At 42.5% G+C, this 21,635-nt stretch overlaps 1 protein-coding gene across 1 annotated transcript in view; it reads right to left on the reverse strand.

Moving 5' to 3' along the window:
* The window catches only part of LOC124552679 (carbonic anhydrase 2-like), a 208,128-nt gene that overhangs the window by 26,018 nt on the left and 160,475 nt on the right, over positions 1-21,635 (reverse strand). The window contains exons 6-7 of the mRNA XM_047127001.1: positions 13,775-13,907; positions 4,113-4,218 (exon numbers count right to left, since the gene is read on the reverse strand). Coding sequence (XP_046982957.1) covers positions 4,113-4,218; positions 13,775-13,907 — 239 coding nt within the window. The remainder of the gene's footprint in view (positions 1-4,112; positions 4,219-13,774; positions 13,908-21,635) is intronic.

Below are 21,635 nucleotides of genomic sequence, written 5' to 3' on the forward strand. Positions count from 1 at the left end.
GTGCGGAGCAGTATCTGGGATGTCAGACATTCTGAGCGTGCGTCTGAGCGTTGACCAATGAGATGGCACAACGCCACCTACGTCACACGCACGCCGCCTCCCTTCAGTATGGAGTTGTGAGGCGCCATATTGGCATTCATTCCAAGCCTATATATATATATATATATATATATATATATATATATATATATATATATATATAGGGTGTCCCAGCTATCTTGTCCACCCAAAATATCTCTGGAACAATAACAGCTATTGGAAAACGACTTTCACCGGTATCAATGTAGGGCTGGGGCCCATGAATGTACATATTTGGAAACATTTTAAAACGAAAGCATATGTGTTTTTTAACACAAGCTTATGTTTTTTTAAATCGACCTCCTATATTTTTTCTTCAGCAATCCATAGCATGACAAAGCACATACACAATGGCGTTGATTGCATCGCAATATTCCCATTACATCCCGAGATATTGAGACGCGAGGTTGACGCTTGAAACACCCGACATGCTCTGCTAGCGCACGTCCTGAGGCTCAGGCGTGAACCCCATGCTGCCTGTAATCGCGATGTGATTGACATGCGTAATCACACTTCCATACTTATCAAGAGGTCCGAAACGAATAATACGGTCTGCTGCCATCCTGCATTAACGTCGTACATTCCAGCAGGTGTTTATCCCATAGGCTAGGGGTGATGAGGTTCTGTAACATATCTGTGTACCGCAACGTTAGTCACAAAGTTAACTTCGCTTATCGTTAATCCGTTACTAAAAAGGTAATGCCGTTTAACGTTAGAACTTTACTTTACTGTAGATCTAGCGCAAGTGACAGTTAATCATTCACTCGTAGTAGTAAAATTCATGTTGATGGTTTTACTGAAATGAGCAAGTGGACTAAAAGTTTTACCGTTGTTTAGGTAAAAATGTTTTGATTTGGGAACTTCAGGTAGGACGTAGAAGATGAATGTAAACATGTTTAACCAATTAGTTTTATTATCACCAAATATCAATGTTATGTTTATCTAATGCGTTAAATGACAAATTGTTGCAAACAAATGTTTCTTAACATCACTGGGTAAAATGGCCCTTTGTAGAAACTTCCATTGTGATACTAGCACTACACACTAAACATAGCGTTCACATCTCATGCTCAAAGTGATGCCCATTGGCTTGCATGCATAGGGTCACTCTGCGGATGAAGGATGCCCTACTTCGTGCTACTGTTTCCGCTTTGATGGCTGTACAAGCATCAATAATGCGTTGCTTCATGTCCTCTGGTGTTGTTGGTTCATGTTGGTAAACAGCATCCTTCACTGCTCCCCAAAGAAAATAATCCAGCGGTGTAAGGTCCGGAGATAGGGCAGGCCACCTAACTGGGCCACCTCGTCCAATCCACCTACCAGGGCGTGCGCTAGCAGAGCATGTCGGGTGTTTCAAGCGTCAACCTCGCGTCTCAATATCTCGGGATGTAATGGGAATATTGCGATGCAATCAACGCCATTGTGTATGTGCTTTGTCATGCTATGGATTGCTGAAGAAAAAATATAGGAGGTCGATTTAAAAAACATAAGCTTGTGTTAAAAAACACATATGCTTTCGTTTTAAAATGTTTCCAAATATGTACATTCATGGGCCCCAGCCCTACATTGATACCGGTGAAAGTCGTTTTCCAATAGCTGTTATTGTTCCAGAGATATTTTGGGTGGACAAGATAGTTGGGACACCATATATATATATATATATATATATATGCCGTTTCTGAGCACTAGCAAATTGAGAATCACTGGAAAACCCGTTGTTAGTTGTGTTATTCGTTCCAATACAATAATGAGAAAGATCACATTCGTGGCAAAAGAATTATTGTAACTTGCGTATTATGGGAGTAAGCTATTTGAAGGCAGCGACACACTCAAGATCCACCCAAAACGCATTGTTCTTCGTACAATTTGTTATAATTAAATTTCAATTAGTAACATAATTATCGACGATTAACGTTTTTAGCACGGGGTAACACAATATGGCTACGAGCAAGGATCGTAATGAGTAGCGTCTCTGTCAAATAATGAGTTTTTGTTAGGGCGGTGGTTCGCGTCTTGACACATCACATTATTTTTCTAACATTCGCGTTTTTATTAGGTTCTGATGCTTTATTATTAGTGTCATATAAGTATACGTTATAATATTTGATGTTATATAAATATAAGCTCACCTTGTTTTGAGGGGCGACTTTGTTCGACTGGCTTAACCTACTAGACAGTTTGCGCTACTTGTATAAAGATATTTTGCTCCTATTTCTTTTACGCTTCGTGATTCACATGTTGCAAGGATACTGCTACTGGGTAGGAACTGTGATCAAGTAAGACCTTGGGTTTTACTAAAATGTCGGAATGATGAAATAATGTTTATTTTATGCGGAGAAGTATTCCAAATTTGTACGGCACTGTTTGTAATGGAGCTTTTATAAGCCTGTGTCCTTATTGACTGGACATGATACTTTCCTTTTCGTGGACGATGAAGGAAATGTGCGTTTTAATAGAGCTAACGTGGGAATATTACGCGCGCCCGTTGAGTAAACAGTGTGATTTACGAACTAGAAACGTCCCTCAACTGCCGCTTGAGTGCGTTGCGATCGCGTATACCACGTTGGGGCCCACGTACCGTATGCACGCGTCGCATCGTTCCTGAGCGTTCAGCAGCACGTTGAACTTGGCACGCTCAACGTTGACGTTCGACAGCACGGTCCGTGTGCCGGCGGCTTTAGCTCGCCAGTGCCGCAACTGGAGTCCATTAAGTGGTAACAGGTGGTCTTTTCAGATGAATCACGTTTTATGCTCCATCGGACAGATGGGAGTTGGCGTGTACGGCCCTACAATAATCGTTGCAAGGGTCCTGGCCGAAGAAGGGAGCCTTATAGTCTGGCGAACGTTTTCGTGGCGTTTCCTGGATTATCTCGTCATTTTAGAAGGAACAATGGATCAACACGAGTACATATGCCCACCCTTACATGCAGTTTGTGTTTCTCGGCACTATGGCATCTACCTGCAGGACAACACAACGTGTCTCACAGCTCGCAATGTCCGTGGGTGATTCGAAGATCACCAGCACAGGTTTACCGTACTCCCCGCCACCAAATTCCTTCGAGTTAAATTCAACCGAGATTGTGTGGGACCATCTGGATCGGGTTCTTGACGCAACCCATAAACCTGGCGCAGATAGCCGCGGGGCTGGAGTCGGTAATGGCCCCACATCCCTGTCTTCCCGTACGTCTCGCAGCTGTCTGCAGTGCAAAACGTGTCCATACAGGCTTTTGTCAGGTGATAACATTAATGTGAGTGGGCCGTAAATTATTATACAATCTTAACATCTCAATAACCTGTTGTACATGTCTTTTCGATTTTTTTCGCCCACCTTTCTTTCGAACTCTGGCAGAAACAAGAAGAGAACTGTCACAGCAGCCACCACCCTTAGATGTTCACCTTCTGGCTTCCTGTTGGTGTGTCGGTCCCACAGATGTAGGCGACTGTCATCGGTATCAGGTTGAAGTTATCTTTTCTCTACAACTCCGCGTTTGTACGCAGACACATTCAGCTGCGACCAAATGAGCCTCACGTTGACAGTTTCGTGTAGCAACGCCAACTTCAGCACAACACAGTAACAAGTAAGTTATAAATATCGCAATTTCTGCAAAACTAGTAATGGGATTTGGAAGAGAGAAATACCACTGAATTCGTCTCTTTCAGAAGTACGATACTGTTTAGCAGCAAAAACGAGTGTAGTTCCATTCGAAAAAGTGAAATTGGTATCGATATCTCTGAAATAAATAGATCTATGAAAAGAGACTATAAATAATTTTGTGACGATTTTTCCACAATTACTTTCGATGAAGACAGAGTTACGACATGTTAGACGATTCAGGATATATCTGAAGTGAACAGATGAGCTAAATCATCGTGTACTTTGAAGACCATTGACTCACTGAAGACACATTTTCAATAAATATTACCTAATGCTTTAGTCTCGATATTTAGATGACAAACACAGCAGTAACTCGGCTGGCAGAGATCGGCCCTGAGTTGCTGCTCGATTAACATACATGTAGAGTAGGGCTACTCACCCGGAAGAAGTAGGCAAGCACGAGCACGCCGTTCTTCTGGCTCCTGGCTTTCTCCAGCGACGGGAAGCGCCTGTCAAACGTCACCACGTGCATCTCCATAGCGAACCTGCACAACCACTCCCAACTGTCACGTTTAACTCAGGAGAAGAGGAAAAATGCTCTGATTTTGCTTAGCTAATCTAAATAGGGTTTCAAAAACTAAGCTTTCAATGTGTCCCACATCGAAAGTTTAAAATACACAATTTTCAAACATTCCACCTACCTCCTGCTCCCCCCCCCCCTCCCCCAGCACCTCCCCAGTGGCCCCCTACTGCACCACTTCACAAACTCTGTTCTCAGTCAGCATATTCTCCCACACATTTTCTAAAACTAGTAGTTTAACCTAAAAAAAGCGAGAGTCAAAGAGAGGAAACGATGAACCTTTGCTGACAACAAAAACACAGAATAATGGCAGCAAAATCAGTTTCATATTAGGTCTGAAAATTTGGCAAATTATGTAACATAACACTGAAAAAGCCTTATTAACTGCAGATGAAATTAGAGATCTACTGCAAGTCTCAGACAGCAACATGAACACAAATGTGCAACCGTAATGTAGATATTTTTTCAGGTAATATTTCTCTTAAAACTTTTATTAATATAACTGGCTGAGTACCTGGCCTTGCTAGAGTGTGTATTCATTCCAGTATCCACTTAATCCATCCTCTGCTTCCCCCTCTCTCTGTCCACCTCGTCCCTCCCCCTCTCTGTCTATCTCCTCCAACCCCTCTCTCTCTACTACCTCCACCCCCCAACACCATGTTCATCTGCTACTGCCCATCTCTTCATTCGTCTTCTTCTGTCCCTTCATCTGCTCCTCCCCATTCCCTTCGTTCATTTCCTTTCTACGTCCATCTCCTGCCCTCCCCTCTTACCAACTCCTCCTCCTCCTCTCTTTCTTTGTCCATTTCCAGCTCCAACTTCTTTCCAGCCATCTCCCCCTCCCACTGTCTATCTCCTCTTCTCCTCCCTCTATGTCCATCTTCTTTTTCCTTCTACACCCTTCTCCCCCACTTTCTGACCATCTCCCTTAGTCCATATCCTCCTATCCCCCTCTCTGTTGATCTGCTCTTACCACTCCTGATTTCACTCTGCTCCTTCCACTCTGTCCATCTGCTCCTCCACCTCTCTAACTCCTTATACTACTCCCATCTGTCTTTTTCCATCTTCTCTTCCCTCTCTCTCTGTTGATCTTTTTCTCTCCTCTCTCTGACAACTTTCCGCTCCCCCCCTCTCTCTCTGTCTCCTCCTCCCCCATATCTGTCTCCATTTCCTCCTTATCCCTCTCTTTCAGTCCACCTCTTGCCCCCCTGTTCTCTCTCCACGGTATAAGCCTCACACCAATAGGAGGTTGCCAGTTCTTACTCTCACACTATTTATTTCCACGTAGTAAGTAAGATTTGTACCGAATTTGTCTGAGATCGATCCAAGGTTTACAAGAAGCTTTTTACCCACAGTTTCGGTCGCGTACCCACTGCCACATATATTTAACACATTGCACTCATATTCGTACACATATGTCACCAGCATATGTACCGAAATTCGCCGTGCAGCTTCGTTTTCACGCAGCTCAGTGATGCCATACCTTTTGAACTGCAAGCCGCATATATTATATAAATGAAAATAAACTGCCACACGTGTAAAAGCACCTCAGTTTGCGAATGGCTCCACCAATTTGGCTGATTTCTTTCTTATTTGGTTCGTAATTCTCAGGATAAGGTTTAGATGAAAGAAAAGTTTTGGAAAATCTACTGGAGAAGTCGGAAATTTGTACGGCATTTTTGTAGGAAAATCTCAACGAAAGAAATGTCATGTTCAGTTCGACAGTTTTGTTGCCGCCTGTTTTCATAATAACAACAAATTCTGCACTGAATATTCATATTTTACGAATAAGAATACAATTGAAAGAGATATTTCAGCGTGTTATCGATGGTGATCATATCTTTGGTGTGTTGCTAAGATTGAAGTGATATCAGTTCGTGGTAATTTGCTTTGTTGCAAACATTCAACTGATTTCAATTAGTGCATCATCTCTTTGGAAAAAATGTCACCATTGACTAAAAGTACTGGTAGACGTACATGCAGCGAAAGCCAACTACGAGTACATAGTCGTCGAGTCAATGAGACTGCGGAAGAGCATAGACAGTATTTGGGGACAAGTCCAATAACAAATTCTGAAGCGGAATGCATTATGACTCAGGAACAACGAATACAGTCGAATGCTTATTTAACACTATAATTGTGAAACCATAGTCCCAGTACATAAAATTTTTCTTTTTTTTTTAACAAAAGAGTGTTACAGTACTGTTTTCAACGAACTACATTGTGATTTTCAAATGTAAAACATCAGTTTGAGAAAATATATACGGAATTGCGAGCATACATTATACTCGTATATTCAACAAATGTTCTACATTTGAAAATGACGACGTAGTTCGTTGAAAGTAAATCCACTATATACTCGCTTTTTCTACCATCACGTACAGTCTTTTGACTTCGAGGGTAGTAATCTTAACTAAATTCAATATATTAATTTTATATATAAATATTGAACTGTTTAAATATGTTTGCATTTTATAATTAATAGTTTAACATTACGAGGAACAAAATGAAATAGAAAAGAATGTTAGCAGTAGGAATCGAACACAAGCTGATGAATTGCTAGTCGATGTGCTTGCCCACTGGGCCATGGAACAACTGCGTCAACCGCTCCTCAGAAATCCCTCACACTCTTCGCTTGCACCATCCTTTACACGCACTTACGAACAGAATTACTGCCGTAGCGCTGTGAGAAACGTAGCACTCACAGTGTCAGAAGGTACTACGTCACATCAGAGCACGCGCAGTCTAAAACAGACGGATGCGTCGCTTTTTTAGGTCGATTGAAGTGTGGCTGACCATCATTTCAGCACTCAACACTGGTTTCTAGAGAGATAGCACTACAAACCATGTTTTCTGCTGTTTTCGAAGAGAAATGGAGAACTTTTAAAGCGATGTCTGCCTTGGATTCAAAGAGGAAATGGCATGCTTAAAGTGCAATATTTGCAGTGTGCTACAGCGCAATAGCATATGAACACTGGCCACCACGAATGCCTTGCGGAATGTATGGGTGCTTCACTGGCCTGTAGTGCCCCGATTCGTCACCCACAGAGTGTCCGTATTGTGATGGGAAGGGATAAACGTTTATACCAGCCTCAAGGCAGTAATCTGCATGAAATGACGCAACCAGCATGGCAAGACATTCCTCAAGGTGGGGTTTGGGGCCATTTTATTTCCATGGCACAAATATTACCAGACGGTATTCCTGACCATGGGTGTTACGCCACATGATGATGATGATGATGATGACGACGACGATTGGTTTGTGAGGCACTCAACTGTGCCACCATCAGTGCCTATACAAAGTCCCAATTTTACACAGTCCAATCTAGAGACTGTCACGAATGATGATGATGATGATGATGATGATGATGATGATGATCTTGACAGCACAAACACCCAGTCCCCAGGCAGAGAAAAATCCTCAACCCACCCAGGAATTGAACCAGGGACACTGTGGTCCAGATGCAGCAGTGCTAGCCCTTAAACCACGAGCTGTGGACGATGTATTCCAAGTTGAAATGGTCCTCACTGTAGATCTCCGTTTTAGCAGATGCTCGAATCGTGCGATGTGCAAGTGTTTAGTGCATTCAGATGTGACAACAGCCAGACGACGGTCTGACTGGGAACGTGATGACAGCCACACTTATTGTCAACGTTCCAATCGATCATGTCTACCACCATAATGGAACAATGGCGTATTGTGGACCATGTACATCATAACCCCATCACATGACCACCTGCCATGCATGAGTAACTAACGGATGCCCCTCAACATTCTGTATCATCCCGCACCACTTTTCTGACACTAGAACCAGCTGCACCACAAACGACTGCATTTTGGGTACTGCCAGGATTGGGAAGAATGGACCACTGATGAATGGCCTCGCACCTTCAGCGATGAACTGCGGATCGGCACTACCCCAGCTGATCATGGTCAATGATAGCGACCTCCAGAAAAAGTCCCACTCTTTCTATGTTTTGGAGAGGCAGAGTAGTGATATTAGTGATATTTCTGGCAGCATCTGGTGTGACCTGACCTAGCAGGTGTGACTTCACGTAACGGCTTGCTGTGAATGAGGTTACTCTGATGGCACAATGGATTGTTAACATTTCCTGCATCCTCGTGAGTAACCTCTGATGCTATAGTACCGTGGTGCCATTTTTCAGGATGACAATGCTATCCAACGCATGGCACGTGTGTCTGCGAGCTTTCTGCCTAATGTTGAGATACTCCTGTCATCAGCAAGATCCTCAGATGTGTTGATGACTGGAAACATGTTGCCTGGTCGGACGAGTCTTGTTTTAAATTTATCGAGCGCATGGACGTGTACAGCTATGACGACGACCTCATGAATCCATGGACACTGTATATCAGCAGGGGACTGTTTAAGCTGGTGAAGGCTCTGTAATGGTGTGGGGCGTGTGCAGTTGGACTGATATGGGACCCGTGATACGTCTAGACACGACTCTGACAGATGACACGTACATAATCATCCTTGTCGATTGTGCATTCCGACGGACTTGGGCAGTTCGAGCAGAACCATGTGACACCCCACACGTCCAGAGTTGCTACAGAGTGGCTCCAGGAATACTCTTCTGGGTTTCAACACTTCAACTGGCCACCAAACTCCACAGACACGTACATTATTGAGCATATCTGTGATGCCTTGCAACGTGTCTTTCAGAAGACATCTCCACCCCCTCGTACTATTACGGATTTCTGCGGGATTCACGGTGTCAGTTCCCTGCAGCACTACTTCAGACATTAGTCGAGTGGATGCCACGCCGTGTTGCGGCACTTGCGCCTGCTCGCGGGGACCCTACACGATATTAGGCAGGTGTACCAGTTTCTTCGGCTCTTCAGTATATATTACGGTAGACCAATCAAAATACACTGGCGTGCAAAACTTAAGGACCAAAATAATTTTTAATGATGTTTCACTGTCAAGTAATATAGCTCAATGAAACTTGAACTATACAAAGAATTGCTATAGCACAGTATAGAAGGTAAACTGAGAAAAAGACACGCAGTGAGAGAAACAGAAACGGTACTTTTATTCAAAGACAACTGATTACCCTGAAGTCACGACGAGACATGATGGTGCTCTGGACGTTATGAAAGGCGGGACATGGTCGTTAACAGCGTGTGTGATCGTCACGAACGGCAACGCACGCTCTTCGCAACGCGGCTGATGAGGAGTTGTTGTGGTGGGACGTTCCACTGCTCCACCAGTACGGATGACAAGTGCTGGATGGTCTTACTGCAGTACGTCTCCCCAACGAGCCCCACAAGTGCTCGATAGGATTTAAGTCGCAGAGACGGGCGGACCACTCCATTCGGCGATCCAAGAGTTACTCCACCTGCGCATTTCAATGCGGTCGACCATTGTCATCTATAAAACTGAAGTCTGCGCCTACTGCGCCACTCAAAATACGCACACACGGGATGACTAGAGTGTCACATTAATGACGGGCGGTTAGTGTACCATCTACAAAGATCTGGAGGTCAGTACACCGATGCGGTATAATGTCTCCGTACAGCATACCTCGACTACCACAACTATAATGTTCGACAATGATCCTAGGTGCACTACATGTTGCCATATTTCGCCATATGAGGATTGTCCAGTATTGCCGAACAAGATGGTTTAGGTGGGTAAGGTGTTGTGGTGTGGGGAGACTACACTGAGGTAACAAAATTCATCGAGTAATTATAGTATCGCGTTGTTGTTGTAGTTGTGGTCTTCAGTCCAGAGACTGGTTTGATACAGCTCTCCATGCTACTCTATCCTGTGCAAGCTCCTTCATCTCCCAGTACCTACTACAACCTACACCCTTCTGAATCTGTTTAGTGTATTCATGTCTTGGTCTCCCTCCACGAATTTTACCCTCCACGCTGCCTCCAATACCAAATTGGTGATCCCTTCATGCCTCAGAATATGCCCTACCAACCTATCCCTTCTTCTCGTCAACTTGTGCCACAATCTCCTCTTCTCCCCAATTCCATTCAGTACCTCCTCATTAGTTATGAGATCTACGCATCTAATCTTCAGCATTCTTCTGTAGCACCACATTTCGAAAGCTTCTATTCTTTTCTTGTCTAAACTATTTATCGTCCACGCTTCACTTCCATACATGGCTACACTTCTTGACACTTAAATGTATACACGATGTTAACAAATTTCTCTTCTTCAGAAACGCTTTCCTTGCCATTGCCAGTCTACATTTTATATCCTCTCTACTTTGACCATCATCAGTTATTTTCTTCCCCAAATAGGAAAACTCCTTTACTACTTTAAGCGTCTCACTTCCTAATCTAATTCCCTCAGCATCACCCGATTTAATTCGACTACGTTCCATTATCCTCGTTTTGCTTTTGTTGATGTTCATCTTATATCCTCCTTTCAAGAAACTGTCCATTCCGTTCAACTGCTCTACCAGGTTCTTTGCTGTCTCTGACAGAATTACAATGTCATCGGCGAACATCAAAGCTTTTATTTCTTCTCCATGGATTCCAATTCCTACTCCGAACTTTTCTTTTGTTTCCTTTACTGCTTGCTCAATATACAGCTAGAATAACATTGGGGATCGCCATTACAAGGTGTGAAAGGGCAGTACATGGGTGGAATTATTATTTGTCCTCACGTGAAAAGGTGTCTGATGCGCTTATAGCCGCACGATGCGTATTAACAGACTAAGAATGCGGAGCTAGACGCATTGAACATCTCATTTCCTTAGAGAATTCCATATTCCGAGACCAACAGTGTCAAGAGTATGCCGAGAATAGCAAATTTCAGGCATTACCACTCACCACGGATAATGCAGTGGCCGACGGCCTTCACGACCGAGAGCAATGGCGTTTGCCTAGAGTTGTGAGTGCTAACAGACAAGCAAAACTGCGTGAAATAACCGCAAATCTCAATATCGGACGTACGACGAACGTATCCGTTAGGACAGTGTGGCGAAATTTGGCGTTAGTGGACTACGGCAGCAGACGACTGACGCGAATGCCTTTGCCAACAGCACAACACCGCCTGCAGCGTCTCTAAAAAATGGTTCAAATGGCTCTGAGCACTATGGGACTTAACTTCTGAGGTCATCAGTCCCCTAGAACTCAGAACTACTTAAACCTAACTAACCTAAGGACATCACACACATCCATGCCCGAGGCAGGATTCGAACCTGCGACCGTAGCGTTCACGCGGTTCCAGACTGAAGCGCCTAGAACCGCACGGCCACACCGCCCGGCTGCAGCGTCTCTCCTGGACTCGTGACCATATTGGTTGGACCCTAGACGACTGGAAAACTGTGGCCTGTTCAGACGAGTCCCGATTTCAGTTTGTACGAGGTGATGGTAGGGTTAGAGTGTGGTGCAGACCGCACGAAGCCATGGATCCAAGTTGTTACCAAGGCACTGTACAATCTGGTGGTGGCTCCATAACGGTGTGGGCTGTGTTTATGTGGAATGCACTGGGTTGGGTTGTTTGGGGGAGGAGACCAGACATCGAGGTCATCGGTCTCATCGGATTAGGGAAGGACGGGGATGGAAGTCGGCCGTGCCCTTTCAAAGGAACCATCCCGGCATGCTACAGTCGCAGGTTCGAATCCTGCCTTGGGCATGGATGTGTGTGATGTCCTTAGGTTGGTTAGGTTTAACTAGTTCTAAGTTCTAGGGGACTGATGACCTAAGATGTTAAGTCCCATAGTGCTCAGAGCCATTTGAACCATTTTTGAACCTATCATTCACTGGAAATGGTTATGTGCAGCTACTGGGAGACCATTTGCAGCCATTCATGAGTTTCATATTCCGAAACAGTGATTGAATTTTTGTGGATGACGATGCACCATGTCACCGGGCCAGAATTCTTTGTATTGGCGTGGAGAACATTCTGGACAGTTCGAGTGAATGGTTTGGACACCCAGATCGCCCGACATGAGTCCCATCGAACATTTATGGCACATAAGTGACAGGTCATTTCGTGCCGAAAATTCTGCATCGATAACACTTTCGCTTTTATGGACGGCTGTAGAGGGAGCATGGCTGAATACCGGGTGATCAAAAAGTCAGTATAAATTTGAAAACTTAATAAACCACCGAATAATGTAGATAGAGGGGTAAAAATTCACACACATGCTTGGAATGACATGGGGTTTTATTAGAACCGAAAAAAACACCCCATACTGCTAGACGCGTGAAAGATCTCTTGCTCGCGTCGTTTGGTGATGATCGTGTGCTCAGCCGCCACTTTCATCATGCTTGGCCTCCCAGGTCCCCAGACCTCATTCCGTGCGATTATTGGCTTTGGGGTTACCTGAAGTCGCAAGTGTATCGTGATCGACCGACATCTCTAGAGGTGCTGAAAGACAACATCCGACGCCAATGCCTCACCATAACTCCGGACATGCTTTACAGTGCTGTTCACAACATTATTCCTCGACTACAGCTATTGTTGAGGAATGATGGTGGACATATTGAGCATTTCCTGTAAAGAGCTTCATCTTTGCTTTGTCTTACTTTGTTATGCTAATTATTGCTATTCTGATCAGACGAAGCGCCATCTGTAGGACATTTTTTGTACTTTTGTATTTTTTTGGTTTTAATAAAACCCCATGTCATTCCAAGCATGTGTGCCAATTTGTACCTCTCTATCTACATTATTCCGTGATTTATTCAGCTTTCAAATGTGTACTGACTTTTTGATCAGCCAGTATTTCTGCAGGGCAGTAACTTGTCCACACGACATGGAGCTGCTGCGCTACACCGGACAAAAAGAGTCCTGACACGATATTTCGAGGTATCTGAAGACTTTAGTCACCTCCGTGTAATGTTGTATGGCCATACGGACCTCCTCTTGGAAAATGATACAGTCACCGGTCGTCGTTAAGAAGTCATTGTACTCCATCCCAGTGTGCGTCTTTTAAATGGTGCATTCGGCCCTCACTTCATTTTTAAGGACGACAATGCGCGACCGCATCAAAGAGCACAGGTGGAGGAGCTCCTGAAACGGTAGTATACTCTGCGAATGGTGTGGCCTGAGCATTCACCCGATATCGTGCACACGTGGGATGGATTGATGACGCGTATTGCAGCACGCCCACACGTACCATCCGAGAAGTGTAACGCCCCACCACAAGAACTCCTTACCTACATCGTGCCCAAAACGGGAGCACCTTGCAGAGAATGCTATGCCGTCCTTGGTGATCACAGACCCTCTGAAGAACCGTGGCCGTCTTTTGTAATGTCCTGGATATTATCTTGAATCGCACTGTCCTCAGTCTTTTTCTTTATCTGTGAAGTGTCATTTCTGTTGGTATTATTGCATATTTCTTTCTGTTATCTTCTGTACCGTACTCGAGCACTTGTTTCTGTGTATGGCCGAAGTTTCATCAAGCTATATTACTTGGGAGTGACACATCACGCAAAAAGTTACTTTGTCCCTCAAGTTGTGCCCACTACTGCACACACTAACCAACCACCAGGCGCTGAGCCACAGTGCCAGCCAGCCAGCTAGGCTACGTACCTCTCGCCGTTGAGCGTGTGCTCGCTGCCGCCCCAGTGGAAATGCGCGCTGTCCAGCCTGTAGCGGCGCTCCGAGTCCGACAGCCACACCACCGGCACCTCCTTCTCGCTCAGGTACGTCGACTTCACCGACACTGCAGCACCACACACACACACCTGCCGTTCTACAGAGCTCACTACCTCCACATTACTGCTCCTCTAGCCCAGCGTGATCAGTGGTACATCCCCACTTTGTAGTGATTTAAATTCATTAAGCGACCCATTAAAATTTCTCAAACTTCACATTTCTTTTTTTTTTTACAATGCACATGTTATTAGCGTAACAGTTACGAGTTTAACAAAATAAAATGCATATAGCAAAATCCTAATTTCATTCGAGTAATGCAGCTCCAAAACTGTTACAGGGTTACAAATTTTGTGCATTCGAGTAACTCGAAATACTATTATTATTCTTTCTTTTCTCAGTCGTCACGTCTGGTCAAAAATGGAAAGTGACGCGGACCTTGTTCACGCGTAACTTCCTTTTAACTGTACGGTATATGTTACACTGCATTTAGGAACTTTCGGGTAATTGAACATGTATCAATAATTACATATTTCTGTAGTTGTATATATGAGTTTGGATGTAGCTGTATTGCATTGGTGTGCTGGTGTATATTGTGTGGTATGACTCCTGTAGTTGATAGTATAATTGGTATAATGTCAACTTTATCCTGATGCCACATGTCCTTGATTTCCTCAGCCAGTTGGATGCATTTTTCAATTTTTTCTCCTGTTTTCTTTTGTATATTCGTTGTATTGGGTATGGATATTTCGATTAGTTGTGTTAATTTCTTCTTTTTATTGGTGAGTATGAAGTCAGGTTTGTTATGTGGTGTTGTTTTATCTGTTATAATAGTTCTGTTCCAGTATAATTTGTATTCATCATTCTCCAGTACATTTTGTGGTGCATACTTGTATGTGGGAACGTGTTGTTTTATAAGTTTATGTTGTAAGGCAAGCTGTTGATGTATTATTTTTGCTACATTGTCATGTCTTCTGGGGTATTCTGTATTTGCTAGTATTGTACATCCGCTTGTGATGTGATCTACTGTTTCTATTTGTTGTTTGCAAAGTCTGCATTTATCTGTTGTGCTATTGGGATCTTTAATAATATGCTTTGTGTAATATCTGGAGTTTATTGTTTGATCCTGTGTTGCAATCATGAATCCTTGCATCTCACTGTATATATTGCCTTTTCTTAGCCATGCATTGGATGCGTCTTGATCGATGTGTGGCTGTGTTAGATGATACGGGTGCTTGCCATGTAGTGTTTTCTTTTTCCAATTTACTTTCTTCGTATCTGTTGATGTTATGTGATCTAAAGGGTTGTAGAAGTGATTATGAAATTGCATTGGTGTAGCTGATGTATTTATATGGGTGATTGCTCTGTGTATTTTGCTAGTTTCTGCTCGTTCTAGAAAGAATTTTCTTAAATTGTCTACCTGTCCATAATGTAGGTTTTTTATATCGATAAATCCCCTTCCTCCTTCCTTTCTGCTTAATGTGAATCTTTCTGTTGCTGAATGTATGTGATGTATTCTATATTTGTGGCATTGTGATCGTGTAAGTGTATTGAGTGCTTCTAGGTCTATGTTACTCCATTTCACTACTCCAAATGAGTAAGTCAATATTGGTATAGCATAAGTATTTATAGCTTTTGTCTTGTTTCTTGCTGTCAATTCTGTTTTCAGTATTTTTGTTAGTCTTTGTCCATATTTTTCTTTTAGTTCTCCTTTAATATTTGCATTATCTATTCCAATTTTTTGTCTGTATCCTAGATATTTATACACATCTGTTCTTCCCATCGCTTCTATGCAGTCGCTGTGGTTATCCAATATGTAATCTTCTTGTTCAGTGTCTTCTCCCTTGACAATGCTATTTTTCTTACATTTGTCTGTTCCAAAAGCCATGTTTATACCATTGCTGAATACTTCTGTTATCTTTAGTAATTGGTTGAGTTGTTGATTTTTTGCTGCCAGTAGTTTTAGATCATCCATGTGTAGCAAATGTGTGATTTTGTGTGGGTATGTTCCAGTAATATTGTATCCATAATGTGTATTATTTAGCATGTTGGATAGTGGGTTCAGAGCAAGGCAGAACCAGAAAGGACTTAATGAGTCTCCTTGGTATATTCCATGCTTAATCTGTATTGGCTGTGATGTGATATTATTTGAATTTGTTTGGATATTAAGTGTGGTTTTCCAATTTTTCATTACTATGTTTAGGAACTGTATCAATTTAGGATCTACTTTGTGTATTTCCAATATTTGTAGTAACCATGAGTGGAGTACACTATCAAAAGCTTTTTGGTAATCAATGTATGTGTAGTGTAGCGACCTTTGTTTAGTTTTAGCTTGATATGTCACCTCTGCATCTATTATCAGTTGCTCTTTACATCCTCGTGCTCCTTTGCAACAGCCTATTTGTTCTACATTTATAATTTTGTTCTGTATTGTATGTCTCATTAATTTCTGTCTAATGACTGAAGTTAATATTTTGTATTTTGTTGGTAGGCATGTTATGGGGCGATATTTAGCTGGGTTTGCTGTGCCTGCTTGATCTTTAGGTTTCAGATAAATTATTCCATGTGTAAGTGTATCGGGGAATGTGTATGGGTCTGCAATGTAACTGTTAAATAATTTAGTTAGATGTGAATGTGTTGAGGTGAACTTCTTTAGCCAGAAATTTGCTATTTTATCTTTTCCAGGGGCTTTCCAACTGTGAGTAGAATTAATTGCTTGGGTCACTTCATGTTGCAAAATTATCACTTAAGGCATTTGTGGTATCATCTTGTATGTGTCTGTTTCTGCTTGTATCCACCGTGCATGCCTGTTATGTTGTACCGGGTTTGACCATATGTTGCTCCAGAAGTGTTGTGTTTGGTGGGTTGTCTATTTTAATGTGTGTGTTATCTGTCATCTGGTAAAATTTCTTTTGGTTTGTGTTGAATGTTTGGTGTTGTTTACTTCTATTTTCACTTTTTTTGTATCTTCTAAGTCGTTTGGCCAATGCTTGTAATTTCTGCTTCTTTTCATCTAATTGCTCTATCGCTACTTGTTGTGAGATTTCACCTAACCTTTCTCGTTTTTTTTCTGACATTTCATTTCTTATAAATTGTGTTAGCTGTCCGATGTCTTTTCTCAGTTTTTCTATTCTGATTTGTAGCCTGTGTTGCCATGCTGGTTTTGTGGGTTTCTTCTGTGGGTTGGTTCTGATCTCTGCCTAGTGTGTATATTTAGTGTAGTGAGTGCTCCTATATCAACCAGTAGTTGTAACTCTTCCATAGTTGTGTTTTCATTTATTTTGTTGCGCCCTAACACCACAAACAAAACAAAACAAACATTTATTTTGTTGTGTATGATTGTGTTGATAGTTTTTATTGTTGTTCGACTTGTGGGTTATTTGGCGGTATATGCAAGAATGGTCTAATGTTTGTATTTGTGTCTTTGTATTCTATATATGTCAGCTGAAATTTTTCTTCTATATCTAACATGTGTGTCACTTCGTGTTCTATTTGTGCTTGTTCTGGTGGCTGTCTTAAGATTTCGTTTTCCTCTGGTTGTTTAACTGATGCGTGTTGTTCTTTGTTTCTTTGCTCTGGGATGTTTGAGTCCATTACTGTATTTTCTTCTTCTTCTGATTGCACATTATTTCGTTCCAGTATTTGTTGTACTTGTTGTTTGATGTTTTCTAATTCTGACTGGGATATCCTGTTATTTTTTATTATTACACGGATCTGATCAGCTAGTCGTTGTTCTGTTAAAAATTTTAATTCTGGGTATCTGGTAATAAATGTTGTGTATACTTGTGATCTGTATCTAGTTGTGTTGGTTCCTAGGTTTGTTGCTTGGTAATAACAGCACATGAGGTGTCGATTGACTTCATCTGACCATCTCATCCTCTGTCTTTGTTTTCCTTCTATGGTGGTTGCAGGAAGCATATCCTGCAAAACACCTCTATTTGGATTTAAATCATTTTCCAGTTGGCTAGCAGTGTCGTTACCATTGTGGGCGGGCATGGGGTTCAAGCGTCGTCCCCGACCATGACGGCGCTTGTCCGAGGCTTCTTTAGTTCTGTCCTGAACCAACTAATCACACTAAAAGGGGGGTTAGCCCTATTAGTGGTTTGTTCTTTTCGTCGCCTTTTACGACTGGCAGAACATACCAGAGGCCTATTCTTTTCCCGGGCCTCCACAGGGTTTATTATTATTATTCAGGTATGCCGCATCCATCTGAATGTACTCGTTGATGATTAAATCCCGCCAGAACTACCAAATTGCAGGGGTATTGATTGCTATGTTTCAGCCATTGTTGTTAGAAGTCCGTGACTTTTGTGTGTGAGTAACTTCGGTTGATTTCACTCGTCAGCCGGGGTGTGGTAGGGTGGGTGCCTGAGTCTGTGTGAAGCCAGTGCATCGTAGCCCTGTTAACACGGCTGTTATCTTGGAAGGTGGGACGAATTACTCATGAAGTTGTCTAACGAAAGGCAACACTTGACCTTCACGAATCTTAAAGAAGAACATCTTTGTTCAAGTTCTAGGTAATTTGAATGTGCACCCAAATCGTAGTATGAAAAAACCTCAAAACATGACAGAAACACCTGCGGCCTAAGCTACACCGTCCACACACTGTTAACTAAACGGCTGTGTGGGCTGTCTCTGCACACAGCGCCTTTCAGCATTTGGAAAGAGTCTAAACTACAGGTCCTCGCACCACTCTACAAGACTACAGTCAGCCACTGCCCAGTTTGTGTGTTGTTTGGCGAAACAATGAAGTGCAGATTTGTCTGCCGGTGTGTGCCTTTTGCAAGGTCCCCGACTCCAAATATTCGCTGCACGCAGTTACCTTCGCAGCGTTCACTGGGAAAGTGGTCGAGAAAGGGCCTGCAGCCACTGACACCTGCAGTTCTTATCGTCCACGCCCCCTGTCGGTCAGCGTCTTTTTACATTCGCTATTCTTACGCCTTGTCACAAGGCTGCGAGTGGTACAGCATTTGTAGACACGTCAGAAGTTCGTGTGGTCGTGGACACGTCCAAACACGGCAGCTCTTTTGCGCCACTGTGTCACGTCTGTACGTCGCATCGTCTTATTACACTGATTCCACACATGATACGAGGGCTATCCACAAAGTACATTACGTTTTCGTTTGTGTCCGTTAGGGGCGGGGCTAGCGCGGCTATCTTGGTGTCATGGCATTCCGCCGCTCAGTCGGCTTCCTGCCGTGCTAGTGAGAGGTTCATGCTGTACTCCGTTGAGTTACTGTGACAGTTTGAAATGTCAGCATTAAGTGAAAATGCCGCGAAGTGTGAAGTGCGTGCTGTAATAAGGTTTCTGACTGCAAAAAACTGTACACCGATAGAAGTCTATCGGCAGCTTTGTGAAGCGTATGGGGACAACATAATCACTGAAGGTGAAGTGCGTCAATGGGTCATAAAATTTAAAAATGGCCGAACTAACGTTCACGACGAAGAGCGAAGTGGAAGACCCGGCATAGTGACTGCCGAACTTGTCGAAAAAGTCGATGCCGCGGTCCGTGAAAACTGTAATTTCACAATAACGAAACTCTCTATGAGTTTTCCACAAATTTCACGAAGTTCGTTGCACGAAATCATTACCGAAAAGCTCGGTTACCACAAGTTTTGTGCAAGGTGGATACCAAAAATCTTGACAGAGATTCACAAAAATCTGCGAATGGCTGCAGCGTTAACGTTTTTGGACACTTACGAGAAAGATGGCGACTCATTACTCGATCGCATCGTTACTGGCGACGAAACAATGGGTTAAGCATGTGAACTGCGAGACGAAATTGTAGTCAATGCAGTGGGGGCACACAAATTCCCATCAAAAACCCAAGAAATGCGTGCAGACAATGTCGGCAAGGAAGGTGATGGCGACTGTCTTTTGGGACAGAAAAGGTGTGATTTTTGTGGATTTCCTGGAAAGAGGCACTACAATAAACTCTCAAAGGTATTGCCAAACTCTGCACAACCTCAGAAGAGCAATACAAAACAAGCGCAGGGGAAAGTTGGGCTCAAAGATCTTGCCGATTCAGGACAACGCCCGGGCCCACACGGCAAATGCCACTCGTGAAGTTCTCGAATCTTTTAAGTGGGAGTTGTTTCCTCATCCGCCGTACAGTCCCGACCTGGCACCGAGCGACTTCCACTTATTCCCAGCAATGAAGAAGTGGTTGGCTATGCAGCGTTTTGCTGACGACGCACAGCTTCAAGAAGAGGTAACCACGTGGTTGAAGGTGCAGGCGGCCGAATTTTACGACGAAGGAATTTCCAAGCTCGTCCATCGCTACGATAAGTGCCTTAATTTAAATGGCAACTATGTAGAAAAGTAGTATCTAAGTGTGGCTTTCATCTGTATATAATAAAAAAATTTCCAATACTTTATTTATTTTTAATTCCAAAACGTAATGTACTTTGTGGATAGCCCTCGTATTTGTACATTGGGCCACCCCTCCAAGAGCAGCTAACGGCGAGGGAGAGACGTGCAGTTCTGAATTGATCTCAGTCGGACGTCGGGGCACGCGCGTCTCGTATGCTAAAAGGCTAATATGTATATTTTCTTTGTGTGTGATTGTTGTCAATAAAAAGTGTTTCTGTACACATGTTGGCATTCAATGCAATCCGAATGGATCGGAATCATTATACAGTCCTTTAAATACCTGGTCCTCCAGTAAAATTGATGATTCAAATTTCTGCGGGCGCTAACATCATGAATATGTATGTAAAACTGACTAGTCCACCGAAGTTCAGGGTAGTAATATCCTTCAAATTACATTTCACATGTATGATTTTTTCTTCGCCACATACAGCGGACATACCACTTTATGTGGAAGTTCTGTGACGTGGTAACATAGATGCGAAAAAAAAAGAAAAAAAAGAAACATTGCATTCTACTACAACACATCAAACCAATAAAACCATTAGACGTGCATAAATAAATTACGTAAAAACCAACTGGAAGACAAATAACGAATAATAGTGGACGATTAACAAAGACAATACAAGAAAACAAACAAAGAACAACGTGAAAAAGTACATCTCCATGTACGTATCTGTATTTGTCAAAATTTTAAGTAAAAGTTTACATACAATACAAAAAAAAAATCCAGGTGGCATCAAATTTTTAGACAAAGGTGCATGTTCTACGAGCATTTCCGATACTGGTGATCATAGATCGCACTTTGTTTCGGTCACTTTTTTTTCCTTTTTTCTTTTTCTCCGTTCAATTCGAACATCTACGTCATTTAAATACAAAATTCATCAAAAATATATGCTATTCAACACATCTAATTGTAATTTTTATAAAAAAAAGCACGTCTTCACTTTTCTAATTACAAATTACACGCAAAAATTTTTAATTACCTATCTTTTATAAAGGAATGTTAATCAAGACGGTATAATTTAAAAAATTACAAATTAATTTTTATTTATCTTTTTGTATTTTACAGTTCACATAAATGTTCACAGAACTTGCACCTGTGTTTACAAATTTTATTCCACCAGGATTTTTTAAAGGGCTAACTGAGGTTGAACACATCGGTTTCTGTTTTTTCCTGTTCAACCAATTAAGGAATCACACCGAGGCCGAACATTAGTTTTAAACAGTGGGGAATGAAACGAGACAATAATCAAACAGAAAGTAAGCTAATATGTGAGGACATTGGAATTTAGGACATTGGAAAAACTGTAGCTATTTTTGCTACATTTTAAATGAGAAAGCTAATCGAAGAATAAATGATATCTTGTTTGTTTGCGTTTTACTCTTCTTCTTTCCTTCGAACTCATGGCCCCCCCCCTCCCACCC

The sequence above is a fragment of the Schistocerca americana genome, chromosome 10, assembly GCF_021461395.2.
Source record: "Schistocerca americana isolate TAMUIC-IGC-003095 chromosome 10, iqSchAmer2.1, whole genome shotgun sequence".
In the NCBI taxonomy this organism is placed as follows: Eukaryota; Metazoa; Arthropoda; class Insecta; order Orthoptera; family Acrididae; genus Schistocerca; species Schistocerca americana.